Source organism: Heterocephalus glaber, unplaced genomic scaffold (genome assembly GCF_053883595.1).
Source record: "Heterocephalus glaber isolate CG9 unplaced genomic scaffold, H.glaber_assembly_v1.0 deba00001538, whole genome shotgun sequence".
Classification (NCBI taxonomy): Eukaryota; Metazoa; Chordata; class Mammalia; order Rodentia; family Bathyergidae; genus Heterocephalus; species Heterocephalus glaber.
The window spans coordinates 18,399,718-18,421,470 of NW_028258333.1; the positions used below are offsets into that span (position 1 = coordinate 18,399,718).

A 21,753-nucleotide genomic window follows, 5' to 3' on the forward strand; every position below is an offset into this window, starting at 1 on the left:
TGGTGCGTAGGCCTGGAGAATTGAGTCAATTGTTTGATCTGAGAAAAAAGGTGATTAGGGCCCTCTTGGTCTTCTGGGTGAATTCTACTACGGGGGCAGCCTGTTCTCAATGGCTCCATTTGAGACCCTGTTATTATAACAGAGGTGAGCGTTCAGAATCGCTAGTTAAGTCTTCCTGCATTTTCATTTTAAGTTGTTCTATTGGGTAGTTTCAAATCACGATGGGCTAATATTCAGCATACAAATGATTAGCTAGCCGCAGGTTTTTCGGGTTTTTTTTAAACTTCATTTAAAACTTTCTCCTTAACCTGAAATGAAAGAAACTGTCAGAAGCAGCTACTGGGATGATGAGACAGCTGGGTTCATTCCCTGAGTTAAAAGCAGAGATGAAGAGGGCCTCTCCCACCAGTGATAGGAATCTAGCTGGGCTAGTCTGAGTATTCGCTCAGAACAGCCCCCAGATTTCTGCATAGGAGCAGTACAGTGACAGTCGAGTTGGAAGTGAAGACAAAGATGCATGACACAAGATTATACAAATTATATAAAATAAAGACTATTTGTCCATAGCAAAAAAACACTGGAGAGGGAGTTGCTGCTGGAGAGAGAGGGTGGACATTGGTGCCTAAGCCTGGCCCAAGACACTGGTTAGTGCTGCCACTAATGATGGCTTTCCTTGGGTTTCAGTGGCTACCAGAACTGTTACTTATCTGCTTTGTCCCTTTTAGAGTATGCTCTCTGCCTTGGAGAAGTGGAAAATGTAGACAAGATCTCTGCTTCGTGCTGGATTCCACTGGTCTCCTGCTGTCCTGCTTTAGTATTTAGCTCCCACCTGAGTCTATGAGCAGAACATCTGGAGAGGGAGAATGCACTCCAGTGGGTGCCTGAGTCCCTGCAAAAGGGCTGGTTGCTTGGAGGAGGCTGGAGTTCCAGCGGTAGGTCTGTGCAGCCTGCAGAAATACAAAGCATGGCAAGGAGGAGCCCAGTAGGTTTATTCAGCAAACAGTAATGGAGAGCCCACGAAGAGGCAGGCATGGTGCCAGGCCCCACAGCTCCAAAGTGGATTAGTGATGGTTCTCCCCACCAGGAACCCGTGGACTAGTGGGGGAAGGTGGGTAAATCAAAAGTTTGTGACAATACAGTGTGAAAATATGACTTGGGAAAGAGCCCAAGAGTGCATACTTCACTTATATTTAAGATCCTGAGAAAGGTTTGCTAGACAGAATACCTGTGGACAAAGAGATGAATAAGGAAGTAATTATCAAGAAAGTAGGCCCGGAGGGGAGAGAAATCAGAATGCCTTTAAATACTACTAGTTCTGTAAGGGTGGAGACCAGTGTGTATTGGTGGGGCCAGCAAAAAGGGCGGATGCCCACTTGGTAGGGAACTAGGAGTTTTTTCTACAGGTATGGGGAACCCATGAGATAGTTTGAAGGTATTGAGTATGAAGAGATCAGCTGTTTCAAAAGAATGGGAGTGCATTTGTTTTCTACTGTTGTGTAACAAGTTGCCACAACTTAGCTGCTTAAAAAACACTAGCTTAGTCAAGATGACACAAAACTAACCCTAACTACATATTACCCAAAAGAATTTTAGGACTAGAATTCTTGAAATAATTATTATTTTGGGAGAGAGGGGAATTCCTGAAATACACATCTGCCACAAATTCTGAACCAAAACCTAATCCAGGCTTGGGATCTAACCTAGAAGACATAGAAAAATGTAACTGATGCCATAAGAAAGAACAGATCACATCTGGAGCATGCCAAATTCTGTGAAATTGACCCGGTTTCTTCGACTAGTCAAGAAAAAAGGGGAGCAGGGAGGCTGTTCAAGATACAGAGCGACTTAAGAGCTGTAAAAAGCGAATGTAACATGTGGAGCCTGTTTGTATCATTACTTGAAAAAAACTTAAGTTATGTTAAACGCATGTACCAGTCTACAAAATGAACCTCACTATTCTGTCAAACTTGCACGAATTAAGAAAAAAAAACAAAACTGGGCTGAGGTGGGAGGCAAGGCTGGAGTGGGGTCACAGTGGCTGCTGAGTTGCTCCGTGTGGCAAGTACAGAATTAGGCTGCTGCTCGGTGGAGTACTCAAAACTCTTTGCCCACCCAGGACTGCCCTGCAGTTGCCTTTGGTTTCACTAATGGGGAGAAAAGACACCAAGATGAATTTTTCTTACAAGCACCATCATTCATTTTTGTTTTTATGATTAACAGATAAAGAAGCCCTAGAGAGGTCTTCTCTTTGATGTGTGTGTGCACGCATACATGCGCGGATATGTACGTGGCAACAACAAATTTCTTACAGCCTACGTCGGGTTAATGAATGGTGGTCTATCCATACTTCACATGTAAAATATGATTAGGATGCACTCATCAACAAGATTATGTAAATGTGGGTTCAACACTGATAGATACAGTAGTTAAAAAAAACTATGAAAACTGTACGTACGGTACACCACTGCTTACACACGTGTGCACGTGTATATATTCATAGACAGCACCCAAAAATTATCCAGGTGATGGAATCATGAAGGATTATTTTCTTACTTATGCTTCCTGCTTTTTCCACAGTAGTTTCAAAGTAACATGTTTCTTTCTCTTGCTATGAAAAGTAAAACTTTTTCCAAATTTTCAATAATGCATCTGTAACATTTAATAGTTACATCAATGAGGTACATTGGATGGGGAGAAATGATACCTGAATGCCTCACTCCTCTCCTTCGTACCTCTGATGATACTGTTTTAGGGAGATATCCCTAGCTACTGCACTGCACCTGCCCTACCTTCTCCTTCATCTTTTGCCACTGGCTTCCTTGTGTACTGAGGGTTTTTCTGAACTAGCACTCAGCTCCTTGGAGGCGGGGTCTTTGTCTGTTTTGCTCCTGGGTGTAGTCCCAATGCCTGGAACAGTGCCTGATACACACTATATATTTGCTGAAATATGACTAAAAACATATTGTATTACAAGGTAGTTCTGCCTATATTAATAAGAAACCAGTGATATCCCATGCAAATAACATTTTTTGAAAAAAAGGTCCCATCTTCTAATGTAATGTTAGCCCCCTACTGAAGGGACTATTTACAGAAACTGATGGAAGCCACGAGCCCCCCTCTTCCTGCTCCTAACCACCCCCCTCAACACACACACAGAATAATACAATTCCCAGAAGTTGTGGGGTTTCCCTGCAGCTTTTCTATAAACTTCTTGACGAGACCGCTGACCCCGGGTGAGAGAAGTTGGTTTAAAGGGTCATCTGGCTTAGAATCATCATTTCTCCCCAATTGCAATGATTCAAAGAATATATGTGGCTCAAATATCACACCCCCCCCACTAGCCAGTTAAATGTTAAATGATTCCTTTCACAAAGAACTCACTGCTTAGAGTGAAGTAAGTTTAAAATTTGCAGCTGAGAACTTAACCAACATCTAGATGAAGGCTGAAATTTTTAATTATTCAGAGATTTCAAACAGTATAGCTGTTACTACAGTGTAGTTAAAATATCTGGTAAAGTGAATCTGTCACCTGTCAGCCAAAAGTCTGAGGTCACAATCTGAGACAGAAATGGAAAAATAGACTCTAGTCCACATAAAATGTGCTTTCTTGAATTTTATTGTTTAAAGGGCAAGTTAAAAAGAAACAATGCACATCCACCAAAGTGAAGTTTTCCATTAAATAGAAGAGGAATCAAATCATAATAAAGACCATCTAGCTAAAAACAAAATATTAGATCAGTAAAACAACAGGAGTGATTTGAGATTTTTTTTATTTCCATGTACACCACTCATTGTCTGAGGGACAAGTATGCTAGGTGTCAACGGCCAACAGTCACAGTATTAAGCAAGTAAATATTCCACCACTTCTGTGCCCTCTTTTACTTCTTTACGTCTTCAGTCTCATCTGGCTCTCTCTCTTGATGCTCTCTTTCCCACCTCATTTCTTTTAATTCTTGTCTGTATTTCCTTTCAATGAACCGCTTCTGATGAGCCATCTGGGGAAAGTTATCTGACACAAGGAAATACATTACACACTTAATAAAGGATAGCTACCAGGGCAAAGAATGATGTTAAACATATATGCATATAAACATATTCACATGATGCATACAGCTGTGTTTTGTAAGGTGAGAGGGAAAAAGAGGTTAGTTTTCTTCTGTTATTCTTTTGTTATTCAGAATCACACTGGAGGTCTGGAAAAGGATCTTTGACTCTGGATTTCAATATCTGATGTGGATATGAGTATAAAAGGCACCAAACCCTAAACAAATGTTAAAACCCAGATGCTGTGGTTTTGCAATGCTCCCTACCAGGCACTCCTAGTAAGAAGTGATTTTCAGGAAGAGATTAAAAGACACAGTACAATGGCGTTTTATATTTTGGAAGAGCTGAAACCAAAAAATGACATTACCACTTCTTTATTTAACAGAATTAAAGTTTCTAAAAGAAAAAAAAAACCAAATGGACAAAAGGAGACCACATTGAAAGTCAATGTGTCTGGTCATTCATTCTATTTTCACAGTTTACCATTACAGCCTTAAAACTATTATCTGCAAAAGTAACTCAGAGAACTTTGATTTGATTAAAGGAAAAAACATCATTCACTGGCATAGTCGAAGCTCTGTTTAGTTTAATATTTGATGCTGTGCAACAGTGCTAACAATGCAAATCTTGACTAAGGTTTAGAAATTTTACAATTCTGATGCTATTTGTGGTAGAAGTTGAGTGTGGCAATGAAGTAAGATCAAGTATTGAATACAAAATAGCCATTTTATATACTTAGTAAACACATGCTTAAAGATCATGAAGACTGTGCACACTATCTGGGGATGCAGAAGAGAAAGGCTACTCCTCTGCTAGGAGGCTGAGGGCCTGTGCTGTCCTCTTCTGCGTCCTACTCAGGGAGAATAAGCAATGAGGGATAACGCAGCGTGCGTGGGAAGCAGGTTTGGTTGTTTCCTTGTTTTAAGGACGAAGTGTAATGAAAGTGTATTTATCTACACGTGTCATATTCTTAAATATTTTTCTTTCTTTTAAAAATAGTATTTTGTTGGGGCCGGGAATTTAGCTCAATGGTGCCGCCACCTCCCTCAAAAGCACAGGGTCCAGAGTTTGATTCCTGCTACCAAAAAAAAAAAAACAAAAAAAACCACAGTATTTTGTCCTTGTCCCATGGTGGAGAAGGGGCAGGGACAGTGTGGTAGAAAAAGCACTTGAAAAACAGGCAGTGAACCAGTAAAGATCTTGCATGTCTGGGAGTGGTTGTAAAACAAAAAAGGAAGGTGGCTTCTGTATTTCAGAAGTAAAACAGTAATAAAGTCCTACCCCTAACTAATATCAAATTGATTCCTGACATATTTATGAATACAGGTTTCAACTCTTACACTTTTCCAAAAACAAACCCCAAAAAGTTAGTTGTAAAGCAAGTTCCTATAAAATGAATGCTATTTCTTCTACTGTAAAATTGAATTTGCACTTAAAAAAACTCCCACTATTTAGCACTAACTACTAACAAACTTTTAGAATATATAGTCTTGCCAGGGATTTGGCTCAGTGGTTCTGCCGCCTGCCTTACAAGTGCAAGGTTCCGAGTTCAATCCCCACTACAAAAAAAAAGAATATATAAAAGTAAGATTATACTACATAGATATACACATAAATATATATACTACATATGTCAGATAGACACACAAATGCCTGAAATTATTCCACTTTCCACCCTTACACAGTTTTTTTTACTTAACTGCCATATAAGCATTTTCCCACATCATCAGTCTTCAAAAACACTTTAACATGTTTCCACCAGTTTGAACCACCAGCGATACTTGCATGAATGTCCCTTCAGGCTTGTACCACCCGATGGGACTTTCTTATGCCGCCCATTGGGACAGTCATGTGTGTATCACTGGTGGTTCAGAGCTGCCTGGTTGCGAGATATACGAATTACTACTCCATCGTGAATGTGTTAATGGCTACATTAAAAATATTACAACATTTTTACAGAGCAAGGGTTAGGAACCTATTGTTGACAGGCCAAATATAAACCTTTACCTGTTTTGTAAGTAAAATTCCACTAGACACACCTGTTAATCTGTACACAAACTGTATCTGTGGCTACAATGACAGAGTGGAGTAACTGTGACAGAAACTGTACTGCCTATGAAGACTAAAATACTTACGCCTGGCCCTTTATAGAACATGTCTGCCAACCCCTGAGACATACGATGATTTAGTAAACACAGCCTTAATGTTAAACATGCAGTTTTATTTATGTGTTTTGCTATATTAAATCAAATTGCCATGATCAACATGGTTATGTGAACTTTAGTAAGTAACTCCAATTATTTCATTAGGTTTGATCCCTAGAAATGAAATGTGGATCAAAAAGTATGAACTTTCAGGACTGACCCATTGCCAAATTCCTTCCCAGAAGTTTACACAGCTTGCTCCTGCCAGTACGTTTGTGCAAGTCTGTCTCAGAACGGGGCATCTCTCCAGTAGTGCTGCATTGTTGAAGACAAATGGCCAAACAAGCCTCAAAAGAACCTTTAACAATTTTCTAACTGGAAAACGGAATCTTGCTTTTATTTTAACATGTGATTGTAAATTTATATACACAATGGATGAAAAAGTTCCCAACAAAGTCAACACAAAACTCTCAGTGGAGACTCTCTGTAGGGTGTTAGATCCTGGTGGCACCAGCCACTCTCCCTGCTAACTAACCTCCCTGCCGCACCCTGTCTGCTGATTTCCACTTGGCTCAGGCCCTTTCCTGGAATCTCTTCCATGGTCGAGACTCCCGGGCCTCTTCACTTTAGCTTCCTGCACTTTGCTCTCTCCTACCTCCTTTAGTTGGGTACTTGAAGTATAATGGAAGTGCCTTGTCATGTTGTGCTCACAGGTTTTGCTGTGTAGCACAAAAGACCTCAGAAGAAAAATGCCTTGCACTTAAGCCTTCAATTTACAAAAGACTATGCAGTCCCCAACATGGTCAATTATGTAATTGAAGTTTCTCCAACCCAGGCATTCCACTCTTGAGAATCTATCCCACAGAACTAAAAGCACCAATATAGACATTTACTGTTGACAATGATAAATACACACACACACACACACACACACACAGATCCACCAATAATGAAAAAGTTGAATAAAGTATAGCATATGCATAATAGGAATTAAAAGGAATTAAACAATCAAGAAAGAATGAATTGGAGTCATTCTCTAAGACCTGCAAGACTCCTCATTGTATACTATTTAGAAAGAACAACATATTTATTATACAAGACATATTAATGTGTAAATAAATACATAAGTATATAGATATTACCCGATTTTAATAAAACAATGGCCAAAAATGACAACAACAAAATCTTCACATGTACAGGATACTTCTATGCCCTATGAGAGATTTTAGAAGTATACAGAAATATATAGATGAAAACAGTGGCTTGTGAACACCAGGCTACTATGTCTCCATCCATACATTTCTCTCTACTTTTAAAATGGTTGCCTGGGTTGAGGGTAGGACTCTATACAAAAAAGAATGGCAATCAAAGCATGCTTGGGAATATTATTTTTTATTTTAATTATAAGCCCATTTTATACATATCTCACATTCTACTATATTCTGTGTATGGAGAATAATTATAAAGAAAACAAGATCACATTTTATTGGTACTTACCATTTTTCTGCTTCCTCATTTTCTTTCCATAAAACATTCATTACATTATGAACATGTAATTACAGAAAAAAAAAAGAGATAGGCTTACATTTTTCAAGTGCATCCATTGCTGCTCCCATTTCTGCTTGCTGAATACTATTGAATAAAATAAAGGTAAGGTACACTTTAATTTGAAGACTTTTGTCAAAAATACATGTTATGGCTACAAATTATTAAGCTTGATTTTTATGTTTGGTGCATAAAATCTCACCTGATTATTTCTTCTGTTAATATTGAATTGTACAGGTCGAAATATACAAAAGGGCATGCAAAAATGTCTTTTATTTGCACAAAGCCTATTTGAGATATTCATTCCACACTTTAAGGCTGCAATAAAATGTGTTCTATTTGTATTAGGTCTGCAGTATTTTTTACTTAAGTTTGAATGCCCTCAGTGTAAAGTCTGAAGAATAAAGAATAAAAATATATACAGAGACTGGCAAGACATAGACTGGAGGGTTCAAAGAAAGGTGATAACATACGTAATGTTTTAAACTAAAGACACTAGCATTTCCACAAAGCTCAAGTAGTGGTAAGAAATGAAAGGTCTAAGGCCGTGTCTTGGATGATGTGATACATCTGATCTAACTATCCTGCATCAACACATCGCGGAGTGAATACTCCACTGAGACTGACACTGGAGAGCCCTCATCTGTGCCCAGCCAATGTGGCTTTCTCCAAGTAGCCAAAGTAGCACAGTGGTGCCCCCCTGTTCAAGGGGCCAGCCTGGAGGGGACAGTAATCCTGGGGGTTCACTTTGCTCTTACCCTCATTTGACACTCTAAGTCAGCAAAGACAGATAGCAGAGTTTGGAAATACCAAGTAAGAACTTCCATACACAAAGGATATTCATTCAATGAAATTGAAAGTATTTTCCTCTCATACCTTGGTCCTTTCCCACAACCTATTCTTTCTCCCTTGAAATACACAGCCACAGTGTAGGTTCTGGCATGGGATGGCCCCACTGTCTGCAGAGTCCTGAAGGGAAAGGAAAGAAAATTAATTATGGGAAAGTGTTATTCAATTACTTTTGCTATTATAGAACTCTGACAAAAAACGTACTTACTGCTGAGCCAGAGGAAGGTAAAAATAACGAGGCATGTGAAAATGGCAAAAAAAGAAGAGGGTGTTTTTGATTTGATTGCCTGAAATATACAGACAGCTTCCGAAGTAGGAAATTTAAAAAATTATGCATTGCATTTTTATATTTTCCCCAAAGTAATATGAATAGCACCTGAAGGCTTACGGTGAAGTGTATGATACTTTTAAACAACTTCTAAGTGTGCATATTTAAAGTGTCATAAAATCAACTTTAATTGTGAAAAGTTAACAGCTTTAGTCTGTTGTTTTTCAGTGCTAATCACAGCTAAAAAGAATAAACATTTTGGTAAAATACCTCATGTCACACCTGAATGGTTTTTCACATGCCTGACAGATTCTTTCTAATGTATACTACCTCATCTAAGAGGTTAGAAAACATATTTAATTTCTGAAACATCTGAGACTTGTTTCAAAGGTATACTATAATGCCAAGTACACAACACAATCACCAAAAAGCCAAACTCTAGGTACCCTAGATTTTAATGACATGGTACAGACTTCAAATGTAGGAAAACTGATAACTTCATGGAAAAGGGAAATTAAAAGTAGCCAACAAAGATAATGGAATGAACACAGCGATCATGAAAAAACTATGTAAAACAACCCCATCATCTTGATAACAAAGAACAAACTTACTGTGTATTTTCACGTAGGGAATTTCTGAGAAGGGAACAAAGTAATTTCCTTTGTGTTTATATACTCCAAAGGATGAACATGCACGGTGACTTTTTTAAGGTAGCACTTATTATATTAATCATGCCGGCGCTAGGAGGACTTTATCATCCTGTTTTATTTACTGAACCTTCATTATCACGTTGATGAAGAAATACTTTGAGTCTTTCATATACTATAGTTGAGATACTCACTATGCTCATGAGGCACATATTAAAGGGCTATTTCTAAACATTTTCGGTTTTCCCCCCGTGTAGAAGGGAAATGTTGTTTTAGCGACAGATTCTTGGCACAGTTTAGAGCAGCTTGCTGTGGGGTGACTCAACCTTCTCTTTCCCTCGGTTTTGCTTTCATCAAAAAAGCCTATAAAGTGTTGTGACTGTTAAATAAAGACATGAAAAAAGATTTGAAATTCCCAACTGCTGCTCTGTGTTTCTCCTTGAGTATTTTGAAACTCTGAAAGTCCAAAAGGGTCTTCATTCCATATGGAACACACATGCACAAATGGGTGCCCTCGAGACCATGTGTCTGCACAGGCATGGGCAAAACTGTGCTGAAACCAGATTTTTAGACATCCCCCAAATCACACATTGACAATACCGTGGGATGCAACTCTATTTTAATAATCCTCTCATTTTGTTATTCCTTTTTAAACCACCTTCTGAATCAGCATAAGAGTGTCACAAGATGATTACTTAACTCCAGGGTCAAACCTGTTTTCATCAAAACCAGTGTTACATGGTGTGGTTGCCCCACTACTCACCTATGTTCCTTTCGAATGACTTCTGGCTACCTCTCCCAGAGCAAAGATACTCAAAAATATAAGGTAGTTTTTGATTTAAAAAAGCTCAAAATACTTGAGTAACCCAACAGCAGTGAACAATTGTCCTGCTTCCTACGGTGCCCACGGAGGGAGACAGCCTACCTGTCAGGCACCAGAGACACCAACAGAAGGTCAGGGAAAGAAAGCACAGAGGAGCACTCGAACTCTGCTACAAATGAGCACACATGCCCTTCTAATCTAGAGGCACAGCCCAGCAGCGGGTACAAGAAATAAGAAGACAAATACAAAGATGTGTGTCAGAACTATTTAAACTGAATTTTCTTACCTCAATCTCATAATCTTAGATGTCTTTCTGCCAGGTGGTTGTCTACAGAGAATTTTAGCGAAGGCACAGAGATAATCAAGAGGGAACCCATCTACCTATAGTTAAGACCGACAGGCCCAGAGTCTCTATGCCCGGCCCCGGATCACACTGACAGTCAGGAAGTCTCAGTCCTGGGCTCTTGTGATTGCCCCATTAGCTGTTCCTCAAAGCACAGGAAAAATCAACTCTAAGCATTCTGAGTCCAATGGCCTGCAGGCAGCAAGTACTTACTTGTACAGGGGAATGTCTGGCTCCTTTCCTTCTGTCCTAAGTGTCAAACAACACTGCTGCAGCTGGGATTTGGGGTCATTCCAATCCTGATTCAAAATGAACTCCTGTGGCAAGTCCCCAAAAAGCATTTAATAATAAATCTAGAGTCACCAGAAACAAAACATATCACTAATTTAAAATTCTTATTATGAGCTTACTTTTAATCTTGGGAAGAAACAGACATTCATGAAAGTATGAACATATTCCAAATCCTTATCAATGTACAGTGCTGCAATGAATGCTAGGGGGAAAAACATTTAAAAATAAACCACAATTCATGGCCATTTACCAGAAAAAGCAAGACTTTTACAAAACCAAGACTTTTAGGCAACATGTAATATGGCTTTTCAACTTCCAACCCTCTTTATTATTTAGCATCATTACTTCATCTCTTTTCAAATAAGACTCTACACTAGAAGCAGCAAAATAGATGCGTGATTAAGATGCAAAATCACATGAGTATAGATACCAAATTGCATTTAGCTAAGGGCTAAGTGAACAGTTAAAAAGATAGACAAAAATGGTATCTGGGAACACAATCATGATAACATTAACCAAATCAAAGTACAACTTAGGGGCCCCAGGATAAGCACATCCCTCGGTGCTGCACTCTCAGTGCCAATCTTGAGGTCACCCATGTGTAAAGGTCCTATATTAAATTTCACAGACAGAAAAACAAATGGGCAATTTAAAGGTTTGATCTGCCCAAACTGAGAAAAACTTAGTTCTGGGCTTAATGACCACATAACAATCTATACAAGTTTGAATTAATAAATAGTGACCCCCAAAGATGACTTCATTAAAAGTAATTCTAATCAAGAAGACAAATGGTACACTGTTAACAGAAGAAATAAAAATAGCTTTCATCAAGCTTTAAAAAATGCCAGTGACACTATCTTCCAAGTAAGGTTCTATATAATCTTAATCTTTCGATTACTTTTAATTAGTTGAAAAAGAAGTTGCTTAGGTTGGCTTTGCACTTTGTACATGAACTGGTTTTGCACAGTGGACTTTAGTATTTGTAAATAATTCCAATTGTCAAAAATACTGAAGCATAAAAAGAAAAGTTTTAAGGCCCAGTGAATGGTCAACTACTTTCGAAATAATATCAGAAACAATAAAGTCACATATGTAAACTGTAATGGAATTAATAATCCCATCAGACCATATCAGAAACTATAAAAGATGACATCTCTCTGTAGAGCTTGGTGTTCATTCCAAACAATGAATGATAATTTTAGTATTTGGTGAATAAATTACAGTTCTTTATTCTGTACCTCTTTATGAAGGCTACTGGTTGGGAAAAGCTACAACTCACAAGGACCAATCTTCACATTCTATTACTGTGTCACAGCAAGGAGTGTGACGGCTGAGTGTCAGCGCTGGCTGAGGGAGGCCAGAGGGCGGGGCCACTGACAGACTGAACGCAAGATGCATTATTCACATATCTCAACTTCAAATTATTCTCCATCAAGGAAATTTGGGTGTGAAGCATTAAGAAAAAATAAAATAGAAAAGAAACTTCTTTAGCAAGAAGCTGATAGTGAGAAGAATACTGGTCAGTTTGATTTAAACTTTGATCCTGTGGGTTAAGAGAAAAGCTTTACTCTGTGGGACTCACATTCCAAGAGGTCTGCCAGAGTCTTGGTTCTCAGGGCCACGGGCCTCTTGGTTTTGTCGTTAGTTATGGCATACTCCTGCATTCCCAGCTCCTCTGCCACCTTGGCTTGAGTTCTGTTATTCACCAAAGAGCTTCGCAACAACTGGCCAAAAGGAATTGGGGTACAGTTAGAAACCACCTCACTTTGGATATCTCTCTTGCTCTTGTGTTAGACCCAGCCTGAGAGTATCACATGACAGGGACACCAGACAAGTGAAGGTCTAAGTCCTCATCCATTTTCCCCTGACAACAGTGACATACTCCATGCTCTTCTGGCTTCTTCATAATAATTCACTCTACTCTGCTACTTTGATTTTACCTGACATTGCAAAGGCCATCTACTTGTTTAGTAGCTGTGGAACAGAGCTGGAGGGCATGCTGTAATATGATTAAAGATCATAGCTTCCATAAAGTTTTAATGCTACTAAATTAGGTAGGATTAAATTTTTTAAAAATCAATTTCATCGAGGTATAATTTACATTCAATAAAATGTACTCGCCTTTGAGTGTACAGTTAGATGAATTCTGAAAACCTTACACATTTCCGTCATCCCCACACAAATTCCCTGTACCCCTATGCCATCAGTCCTCCCCAGCTGCCATCAGGCAAACTCAGCCTACTTTCTGTCAGTGTATATTGGTTTTAAAGGACCACTTCTTACAAGTCTAAAAGAAGTATCAAGTTTCATGGCACTGATCCTAATTTTGATATTACAAGATTTAAGTAAGTGATATTTTAGTAAGTATTAGTGAAAAGATGTAAATTATTGATTAACATTTTTACTTTTATTATTTTAAAGATTTATGCTACCTATTCTGAAAGTCAGTTTTTCATACAGAGATCCTTTACCTTTAATCAAATTAAAATAGAATTTTCATATTTCAACTTCAGGAATTCAAAACAAAAAGTTACACAGCTAAGAGTCCTCTAAGAACTACCCAAGCAGTAACATAGGACACTGCATGAAAATTATACAACCAATCCATTACAGAGGTGCCCACCGAACAAAGTTGGCTTAGACATTTAACACTGACAAGGAGAGAGGTGGGGAGGGAGGCTTAGAGCAGTGGGAGACTACAAACATGAAGGTTCACCCAGCACAACCTGAACACAGTTATCCTCAGTCTGTAAGATTTGGGGGGAATAAAGTACTTAAAACTGAGACAGGTATAACAGATTCCTGAAGACAGAGCGGGAAGAGGAGGCAGCTCTGAGTCATGCTGGTGTTATACCCTCTGCTATGGAACGTCACACTTTGTTTATTAGATGCAAGTTTTATGCTCTGTGGCTATGCAGTGTCAACAGAGCTTATGAAAATCAAGATTTATTCTCCATGCTTGATATTGAATCCTTGACAATAGATAAATAAGAAGCAATATGTTCTTAATTTGTCTGACAATGATTCATGAAGCAGAAATACAACTTGATCTTCATAAGCCATACTTGCTATTGAATTTTAGACTATTACTCTTTGCCTGTCTTCACTCCCTTCCTCCTCTGTCTCCTTTAACTCCATCTTTTCTTCAATATAGTGTTTCATTAAAATTAATATACACAGAGTAACTCAAAATTTAAAAGGCCAAGAATACGATGTTAGTAGAAAACCCAACCAATAAGGAGTTCACCAACCTAGTATCTTGTAATTACAGAATACTTGAGCTGGAAGGGTTACATATTCTTGGTTTGGATCTCAAATTGGGAAGGGGGGTGCTCAGAGTAGAGGCCACTGGGGAACAGAAGGGCTATTCTGGGAATATGGTTATGCTGAGAAAAGTGGGTCCTCTCGGAGTACATACTTGTAGTGAGGAGGAGAAGACTCCTTAGGGTGTGTACATGGAGTGCTCTTGCCTCAGAACCAAGGCACCCAAGCTCACACACAAATGATGAGACATCACTGGTTCCTGGCCCCAGCTGCCACCTTCCAGTCAAGGCTCCTCATCTATTGTGCAGCAATGCTGTCTGACAGGAGAGAAGAGGATGGAAACAGAAACGCTTCCCGTTTGATTTAAGATAAGCTATGACAGGTCTTAAAGCAGTGGGTAGCTAGCAGAAAGTGAGATCTGCAAGTTCTTGCCAAAAACTGAGAGCCTGAATCAAGAGCCAGTGGAGGAGAAGAAAGCTATTAATCGTCTTTACTTTCGTAGGCTATTTAAATTTAGAAGATGAGTTGAAAATCCAAATGGTAGTTCTTTAAATGACAATTTCCATCCTTGTCCTCTGCAGAACTCTACTTCGGAATAAATCTGCTATTTGCCACAGAGTAGGATCCACCGGGGTCAGCAAGGAAGAAACCCTTCTGAAGTTAGAGTGGTTCAGTGTGCTACTGATGGAGGCCAATTACACGCCAGGCTCTGAGCTGAAAGCTGCAGAACACAAGAGGATCAGCAGCATCCCACGGCCTTCAGGAACAGACTCAGTCCTAAAGAAGCCACACCCAGACTGGCCGCAGCGACCACAGGGAGGCTGGAGTGCAGAGACCACCGGGAGACACGAGTGCTGCTCTAGGCCCTGGACATCCAGAAAGGCCAATCCTGGGGTACAAGCACTTCAGGGGCTCATCCACATGGCTGCATTAGAATCATAGGTGCTTCTGAGACAGTGGTGTCCAGGCTTCTTCCAAGAACCAGGGAATCAAGATTTCTGGGTACATATCATGCACACTGCCTTTTGAAAACAGTCACACAAGTGGAGTCTCCTGAATGCAGAACCAGAGATGGAAAAGTCAGAGTCATCAGTAGGAGAAAATGAGAGAGGGTTTTCCTGGAAAAAGAATTGCTATACCAAAAGCAAGGGGCGGTGACACAGGAAGTCCACTATCAGGTACAGCTAGAGGAGAAATCAGAGCCAAGTGGTGGAGGCCAGGAGGTGATATAAGGAATCTACACTTTCCTATAGAAGAAAAGGACGCCCAAGAGGGGCAGCAGCAAGATATTTCATTTATATTAGAGAGACTGAGGTAGATAGATTTAAGTGTGGCAGGACATAAAGACAGAAAGCCCACAGATGTTGATGGCACACATTATTATTTTACAAAGAGAACATATTTGCTTTTTACTTTTCAGTAGAAATCTAGTAAATGAACATTAAGCACCCAAATGAGCACAAGATAGTTACCAGACTGTAAATAATGCCTTGCGTTATACAACACGGTAAAAAAGCACTTGGGTTCAAACTGTGGCTCTAGTATTTCAAAGCTAAGTGAGTCTGTATAAGATATCAATTCTCTCTGGGCCTCAGTCTCCTTATATGTAAAGGAGAGAAAGCAATATCCACTTAAAGGATTGTTATGAGAATTAGAGTGAATCAATATGCAATCTAATTATAGTGCATGGCTTGTAAAAAACACATCTGAAACATTAGCTGGTGTTGTTATCTACAATAGCATCACCACTATTAGGCAAGATTTGTTTGCTCTTCTGGGAAAGGATTCTAGGAAGTTCCAGGAATTCCTCTGGATTTGTTTCTAATACAAAATATTCTGATACTTTTTCTCTCATTGTCTTCAAAACTCTACATTTTACCAAGAGCTGAACTGTCCCTAATACCCCTTTTGTTAACCTCCTCCGCAGAAAAGACAAAGTGTAACTTGAAATCACTAGAAGAAATGAAGAAAGCTATAGTTAGGGCTTTCTGTAAACCTAAGAAAAGGACTGCTGATTCTAGATGCAATGTCTGGGACCAGCGTAAATATCCCAAATCTTAAATTCTGGTTTTGAGGGTCTGGGATGTTTCTCAGTATATGTTATCTCAGAATAGCAGGTTTTCATAATCTTTGAAAGTAAACTTTCATAAAAATAAGGTTTATTGGTTTAAATCAAACATATATATTGGCATTCTTTCCTAAATATCCCTATTCACTCTTGTTTCTAAAGAGAAAACCACAAGCATAAGACAGGAGCTACCAAAGAGGGCCACCTAGTGTAAAAGAAGTAGACTGATTTATTATTGTGAGAGCTTTAATATAAGAACATGGGGTGAAAGCGGAATATACTATTAAAAGTGACAGTGATATGTCACACAGGTCTATTATTCCAAGAGTGGTAGCCAGATGGTCTCCATTTCCCATGATAATTAAAGAAAGGGTATACAAATGCTAGCAGGCAGAATGCAGGTCAGACACAAAGAGCCAAATTATGTTAGTGATGGAGAAATCCTTAAGCAGGAGACTGGGGAATCTGTCTTCTCAAAGACATCTTTTTAGATAAGATACCTGTTTGTCTGACTCATTTATACTCAATGCTGTCTAGAGGCACCACAGCAGGATTAGATCACTGGGACTTGAGTTTTTTATTTGTATTTCTTGTTCTCATTCTCATTATCCAAAATTGTTCCCCTAAAATCAAACAAAACTTCTTCAAGTTCATCTTGCTAATAGCACCACTGGGCAAAGTGCCCTGCAGACACAAGGCACAGTGCTTTGCACACAGTAGGCATGGGGGTTATCGGCGCTTTAGCCCGGCAGCACAGAGAAAGGCCTAAGAGAAGGATACAGACAATACTCCTATGGCTGAAACTGCAACTGTCCACAAGGCAGGCATTCTGGTTTAAGTAAATGCTTTCTTTGAAAAATTCTCATTGTTTATGGGGATTCTAACGGGGAGGCTAAAACACAAAAACTTTAGTGTATGAAACAAAACTTCCTTCTCTACTCCAATTCAAACATGGTTATACTAGAACAATTATGTACGTTCTTCTCAAGTAGGATTTTTTAAATACTCAGCATATAAAGCAATGTTTTTCCCTGTCACCATTTAAAGCTTGAGAACCACAATTACATTGGCTCAATTGTCCTTATTCCTTGTAAAACAAGCGTGTAAAGTAAAGCTAACAAGGCCTTCCAATGGGAATTACTGTAGTTGTATGCCCTTTAATCACAATAATGAATTGTTTGCCATCCTCCTACCTAATACAACTGCAATACATAGTCCTCTGTGCATTTTATATTAATTTTATCCTTAGACATACATAAGTTAGTTTCAGTTTCTTCCCTTACACATACGGTAACATGCCACTTTCCTCTAGGATTGCTTTCCCTTCCTTCTCAATATGACTTAGCTGTCTGAAAACTCTCACTCATTACATCCCCACAAAACCGCCAGTCTAGTGGGTTGGGCAAACTGAAGTGTCAGAAGAAAAAGAACACAAAATTTTCAAGAAGGCAGGGCAGGGTTCCCCTACATCTTGAACGGACACATAAGGAAGACTCAGCGGTACAGGGCAGATGGGAGGAAGGGCTGGAAACTGACTGGTTTCCAGTAGAACTGTACAAAGGGTAGAGGGTAACAGGGAGCTTGAAGAAACACCAAGCAGGCTGGGGCAGAGTGGAGAACAGGTAATTTGGGTCTGAGCAAGTGGGCAAGGCCAGGCAGGAAGGGCCTTGCTCCTTCTTGAGTCACTGTCTGAAGAACAGTGGAAGGATGTTAAGCTGGGACATGAAGGCCACTCTTTCTGAGCACTGATAAAACAGGAACCTCTCCCCTCAAGACCCAGAAAATCGGGATGAAGTAACCAGACCAAAACCCTTGCTTCACAGTGTTTACACTCTGGTGGGAAAGACATACAAACTGTATGTATACACTTTGTACCTAGGAGGAAAAAAGGGATGAGGGAGGAGTGCTAAGGAAAGGGAAAGTGGCTGTCTATTTAAGCAGGGTAGGTTAAAGAAGGTCTCACGGACAAAAGGACTTTGAACAGAAACCTAAAGGAGGTGAGGGATTCAGCTGAGGATAACCAAGCCGATGAAAGAGAGTGGGTGAAGGTCTGAGGCAAGGGCTTGCTTAGTGTCCCGCAGGAACCTCTGCAGGTGATGTGAGCCCTTTAGGAGACAAAGTCAACACAGCAGCAGGGAGCCAGGTCATAGGATGTGATTATAATGCTATCTCTTACCCTGGAGGCAGGAAGGTTTAGAGGTTTTGCAAAGAGGAAGTTGTTATCTGTCCTTATCTGGTTTCTCTTTAAAAATGATCTCTCTAGATACTGTGCTGAAAATAGACTGGGGGAAAGGGAAACAGATGGGAGGGTGCAGCTGTAATTTAGAGGACAGTGGCTCCATCAGGGTGATAATAGTAGAGCTCAAAAGAAGTGGTCAGATTCAGGGTAAACTTAGAAGGTAAAAACCATTAGATATGCAAATGGTTGGGACACATAGTCTGAGAGAAAGAGAAAACTCAGGGATGGTTTCAAGGGTTTTAACCTGAGCAACTGGAATAGTAGAATAATTCTTATTGATAGGGAGAACACTGAGAGAGAAGCAAGTTAGGGCGTAAAAACTGTTTTGTTTTGGACATAGCAGATTTGAGATGTCTATTAGAAATCCAACTAGGGATTTGAGTACATACAGATATTTAAGCAGACATATATTTGACAGATACGAGTCTGGAGTGTGAGGCAGATGTAAAGGCTTAAGACATGAAGCAGGAAGTAGCACACAGATATATTCAAAGCCATGAAAACAGACAGAATGAGATCGCTTATGGAGCACAAGTCAGTGGAGAAGAGACGAGGTCTGACAGTTGAGAACTGGGACAACTTCAGTGTTAAAAAGTTGGGGAAGAAGAAGAGAAAACCAAAATGTTCTGAGAATGAAGGACAAATATAGTCACAAGAGATCTATTGTGAAGAGACTCTTGGCTGCAGCATGTAAAATGGATCGGATGGAGTCACTAGTTGATACAAGAGCAGGGGAGGAAGTTGCAAAAATGACTTTGCATAGGCCTGAGACCTGGCTATCCTGGGGGAGTTGGGGGTGCAGGAAGCCCACCTAGGAGAACATTGGACTGCCTTTGTGCTCTGAACAGAATCTTAAGACGTGTATTACTTGCAGTTTAATAAATGTCCCTCCTTCCAACTGGACTCTTTGTCAATTGCATTCCTTTAACACTTTTGTGGCTATGCAGAAATTACTGCAGGGATCCAAGTGAATGAGGCTGACAGATAAGATGTGAGATGGAGACAGGGTGGGAAGGAGAAGACATATTCAAGAGATATCAAAAGAGTAACACTGTCAGGATTTGTGAATGGAAAAGAATATAGGAAAGGCAGGTAGAGGAAGGAATCAAAGACAACCTCTACTCTAATGTGTAACACTGGATCCTATTCCATTACTTGAGGAACAATGGACAACAACCCAGAGAGAGATTAGAAATTTAGCCTTGAACATGTGGAGATGCCCAGGAGGCAGCTGGGCCTGGAGCTCAGAACAGAAGCGAGACTGAAGAGCTTGGCTGGAATTATATCAATGGGATGAAACTGCTGATATTCATGGAAAAGACTGCCTTAAAGACACTGGGAAAAAAAGGACATGGCCTAGGAGTGATTTCACCCACCCTGGAATATTAGCTATAAAGAAGAGATGAACTCACAAATCAGGCTAAGACAGAGAGCTAAAGAGGTAAGAGGAAACCAAGTGCAGCGACAGAAACCAAATGAAAGTGCTCTTTCCAGGAAGGAGGGAGCATCATGTCAATTTGATGAAAGTTAATATCTTTTAAAATACATATTTAACTTATGACAGATCATTTTAATCCTGCCAACAGATCTGCTGGTCCTGTTAATTTCTACCAAAGCTTTCTGTGACAACAGTTCATAAAACTGTCAGATCACAATTTTATCATTTGTTAACACCATTCTAAGAAGCAGGTTAAAAAGCTCTCTAATTTTAAGACCACAAGTCTGATAAACACATTTTGGATGAAACTATACTTCTGGCATTAAAATGATTTTGGGAAGAAGCCAGAACAGGAGTCTCTAGCACAATCCTAGTTTTAGCTTTTCTAGACCATGGCAGGATTCATGCCTTAGTGAGTTTTGGTTTCATTATCTGTTCGATAATATGGGCAGTAGGGAACAGAATATGTTATGAACAGATGGGAAACAGTAAACTTGTTGATATGTAACATCCCATCTTTATAAGATCCCAGATTTCACATACCATTCTAGAAGAATACTGGGTATGGGCACTGTATGTATATGAATCACACATTTCCAACAGAGGCCTCTATATGATCATAAAGCGAATCACTATGTTCGAGCTCTTTGATTTGGTTCAGCTGTTTCTCAGATGAACAAGACACTCTTGACACCTATCAAGTCTATTCCCTAATGGAGAATATTAAACAAGTAATTTATTGTTTTCCTGAGTAAGGTACGAAACACTAGTGCATTCTTCATCAACAGTCATATTTTCTTAAGAATTTATTATTAACTCAAGAAGGAACCACTTTCTTGTCCATCTAAAAGCAGTTATCTTTAAATGGTAATCAAAGAGTTAATTTAAAATTAAATAAGAGTACTGATTCCTCAATACTTATCATGGTGCGTGGTACACAGTAGGCAGTCAATAAATATTCGCTGAGTGAGTGAATGTACTTAGAAAACCTATGGAAAAATTTACATCTAACCATAGACAAGTCACCATATTCTCCCCAATGCCAACATATATGTCTCATATAAACTACTTTTAGGGTTCACAGTTGTACAAGATCCAAGTCTATTTAAAGTGAAACGTATAAAAATTGTAAAGATGCTGAGTATGAAAGACTTGTTATTTGTTTCAACAAAATAAAAAAGGACTATACTAACAAAGTATGCACTTTACAGTAAACCACTGCTTTAATTTGTTCTAAGTGGTGGACCCTCAAGTTACACCTGGCCTGACATACAAACAACTTGGGTTAATTAGGTTAATGGAAGATTCATCTGCCTTTTGTTTCTACAAGGTACCCAGGTAAACAACCAGATCTCGGCTCTATTGACTTACAATCAACTTGAGTTACAACCAGCCCCCAGGAACCCCAGGAACAATCGAGTTTGTAAATCAAGGGTCCACAGTATTTGCTTTCTCTATGCCTAAGTCTCAAGGGACATCTCAAAGGTCACTCCCAGTGCACGAGAGATCGACACAACCGGCTTCTAGATATATTTTGTTCACTATTCCATTTCATAGAGCAAAAGCAGCATGTAGCAAATAAGAAAGCTCAATCAAGTGTTATACTATGAAACAAAAGTGAGAGCAATGGTGACCATTGCAATCCGTTCACCAGTCAAATCTTGTCTTCGTTAACTCCCTTTCAACTCCACCACGGTCTAATCAAACTGAGTCTCCGCTGTCTCTCAATCTACTGATCTTTCTTTCTTTTTCTCTTTTTCATTCTTGCTTTGTTCAGAGCTGAGCATCAA

The 21,753-nt window shown here is 39.4% G+C and overlaps 1 protein-coding gene across 4 annotated transcripts in view; it reads right to left on the reverse strand.

Annotated features, from left to right (window-relative positions):
• Positions 1-3,598: 3,598 nt before the first annotated feature.
• Positions 3,599-21,753, reverse strand: part of Drosha (drosha ribonuclease III) — a 125,859-nt gene continuing 107,704 nt past the window's right edge. For all 4 annotated transcript variants that reach the window (XM_004848667.3, XM_004848666.3, XM_004848665.3 and 1 more), the window contains 6 exons: positions 12,537-12,678; positions 11,074-11,156; positions 10,877-10,980; positions 8,610-8,702; positions 7,774-7,820; positions 3,599-4,009 (listed from right to left, as the gene is read on the reverse strand). In XM_004848667.3, the coding sequence (XP_004848724.1) occupies positions 3,879-4,009; positions 7,774-7,820; positions 8,610-8,702; positions 10,877-10,980; positions 11,074-11,156; positions 12,537-12,678 (600 nt within the window). In that variant the 3' untranslated portion in view covers positions 3,599-3,878. The remainder of the gene's footprint in view (positions 4,010-7,773; positions 7,821-8,609; positions 8,703-10,876; positions 10,981-11,073; positions 11,157-12,536; positions 12,679-21,753) is intronic.